Source organism: Scylla paramamosain, chromosome 14 (assembly GCF_035594125.1).
Source record: "Scylla paramamosain isolate STU-SP2022 chromosome 14, ASM3559412v1, whole genome shotgun sequence".
Taxonomy (NCBI): Eukaryota; Metazoa; Arthropoda; class Malacostraca; order Decapoda; family Portunidae; genus Scylla; species Scylla paramamosain.
The window spans coordinates 5,164,923-5,167,422 of record NC_087164.1 but is presented as its reverse complement, the minus strand read 5'-3'; the positions used below and the strand labels follow the sequence as shown (position 1 = coordinate 5,167,422).

The 2,500-nt window shown below is 46.2% G+C and overlaps 2 protein-coding genes across 2 annotated transcripts in view; both read left to right on the top strand.

Moving 5' to 3' along the window:
* Positions 1–2,500, top strand: part of LOC135107113 (uncharacterized) — a 5,530-nt gene that overhangs the window by 2,568 nt on the left and 462 nt on the right. The window contains exons 3-5 of the mRNA XM_064016823.1: positions 201–378; positions 655–796; positions 1,391–2,500. The exon at positions 1,391–2,500 is cut by the window's right edge and continues 462 nt beyond it. Of these exons, the coding sequence (XP_063872893.1) occupies positions 201–378; positions 655–796; positions 1,391–1,888 (818 nt within the window). The 3' untranslated portion in view covers positions 1,889–2,500. The remainder of the gene's footprint in view (positions 1–200; positions 379–654; positions 797–1,390) is intronic.
* Positions 1,932–2,500, top strand: part of LOC135107112 (uncharacterized) — a 12,727-nt gene continuing 12,158 nt past the window's right edge. The window contains exon 1 of the mRNA XM_064016822.1: positions 1,932–1,987. Coding sequence (XP_063872892.1) covers positions 1,932–1,987 — 56 coding nt within the window. The remainder of the gene's footprint in view (positions 1,988–2,500) is intronic.

Below are 2,500 nucleotides of genomic sequence, written 5' to 3'. Positions count from 1 at the left end.
GAGAGAGAGAGAGAGAGAGAGAGAGAGAGAGAGAGAGAGAGAGAGAGAGAGGAGAGAGAGAGAGAGAGAGAGAGAGAGAGAGGAGAGAGAGGAGAGAGAGAGAGAGAGAGAGATGGGTGGGGGGGAGGGAAAGAGATATCATTCGTCAGTATACTTTGCTTTTAGTTAATTTTCTTCATCCATATTGATCCAACTTTCAGGCAAGCTTCAGGTGGTGGTGTGGTTATTGGCTGTCTGGCTGTCCGGTGCAGCGTCAACCAAGGGAAAAGGGAAAGGCAGGGAGGGCGGCCTGTCTGCCCCCTTGCCCCTCCCACCAATCGCTGCCCCAGTCCCGCCGCCCAACATTCACGTTAAGCCCTACCCTGTGCCGCTCCCACTGTGTCCCGCAGTTACAAAGCACGTGACGAAGGTTCAACTTTTAGATAATTACGTAAGTGTCAATGATACAGGTATACGGAATCTCACCTATAACATGAGCCGCTTAATTGATTAAACAAAGTGATTCCCATGCACCTTAACATTATTTCTTTTATTTTTATTTTTTTTGTTTGAGGATTTGTGATAATGATTTTTGGTATGACGCTAATCCAATTATTTCTGTCCGTCTGTTTTCTTTCAACACTGGTGTTCATTACTCTCCCTCCCCCTGCCTAGGTACCCATCTACAGGACGCAGGTGGAAACCCGTTATCGTGACCACCACCTTCTACCACACCAGCCTCGTCACCAGGGACCACGAGGCGACCAGCATCCTCTATACCACCGTCCGCAACACTGACTTCCAATACGAAAGTTCGGTGAGATTGGGAAGGAGGAGGAGGAGGAGAAGGAAGAGGAGGAGGAAGAGGAGGAGGAAGAGGAGGAGGAGGAGGAGGAGGAAAACAAGGACTATGTTGTAATAAGAGTATTGTGATCTTGAAGAGAATGAAGGATCGCTGGTGAAATGCTGCGGAGACGCAAAATAATCTTGACGATCATACCAACATTAACACCTTTTAACAGGGTCCTACCACTTGGTTCTCTTGAGACACTTTCGCTTGACACTACATTAAAATAACTTTGAGAAAAATGATACGTGTGTGTTTTCTTTTTTTTTTTTTTATCTCTAAAAGATTCACAAAAAAAAATTTGAAAGTAAACTAGAATTTTGTTTTTTGATTTACAACTGATATAACTTATTTTCTGATGACACTAAGTCATATAAAGTCTATGATGGTTGTGTCATGGCGGAGGTGCAGAGAGAGAGAGAGAGAGAGAGAGAGAGAGAGAGAGAGAGAGAGAGAGAGAGAGAGAGAGAGAGAGAGAGCATTTCGCCCCATCCATGACTATACAAAATACTTTATATGCATTTAAAATATTCTATACTCAATATATCCATGTTCTGCCGACAGGAGGCTGTTGTGACGAACCACGTGACCGTCACCAGCATTAAGAGGGTGCCGGTCGCTACCACCGTCACTAGCATCAGCCTGACGGTGGAGCCGCAAGTAACGACCGTAACTAAGACTGTGCAACAGGGAACCCCCAAGTACTTCACCAAGACCACGTATGTCACGCGGACGATATACGAGCAGCCGAGGATCACCGTCACCGAGCAGTTCGAGTTGCCGTATGACAACACTCAGTATCAGGCTGTGACGGAGACACTCTACTTGACTCAGACTGTCGAAGCCAAACCGAGACCCCCAGTCGCATCAACAGTGGTGAGGACGGAACACAGAAACACCCCAGTCTACGTCACCGTGACCGTCGTGAACACCGAAGCTGTCACCACCACCGTGCAGCAGCCGGACCCTCAGACCGTGGTGGTGGAGGGCCCCTGCAGCATAAACACTAAGAAAGGTTTTGGAAGGAACAGAAATAATAAGAATTCCTACGGTCCTTATTAATTGGACACTAATAGTAGTCTCCGCCAAGGACACACCGTGATCCATGACGCACCATACATATTCCGTCACCCTCATCCTAACAATATACACATACCACGGGTATCACTAAATCATGCATGACACATGTTTTTACCATTCACCAAAGCCACAGAACGCCTGACTGCTGATCTCTATAAAATTTCTGATTGGGGCAGAACAAACTTAGTGTTGTTCAATGCTTCAAAACTCAATTCTTCCATCTATCAACTCGACACAACCTTCCACACAACTATCCCCTCTTCTTCAGTGACACTCAACCGTTCCCCTCTTCTACATTGAACATCCTCGGTCTGTCCTTTTCTTATAATCAAAACTGGAAATTTCACATTTCATCTCTAGCTAAAACAGCTTCCATGAAGTTAGTTGTTCTGAGACATCTCCCGCCAGGTTTTTCATCCCCACCCCCCCCTCACCCCCAGCTCCTAACTCTGTAAAAGGGCCTTATCCGTCCATGTATGGAGTATGCTTCACATGTCTTTGGGGGTTCCACTCATACCGCTCTTTTAGACAGGATGGAATCAAAAGCTTTTCGTCTCATCAATTCCTCTCCTCTAACTGACTGTCTTCAGCATC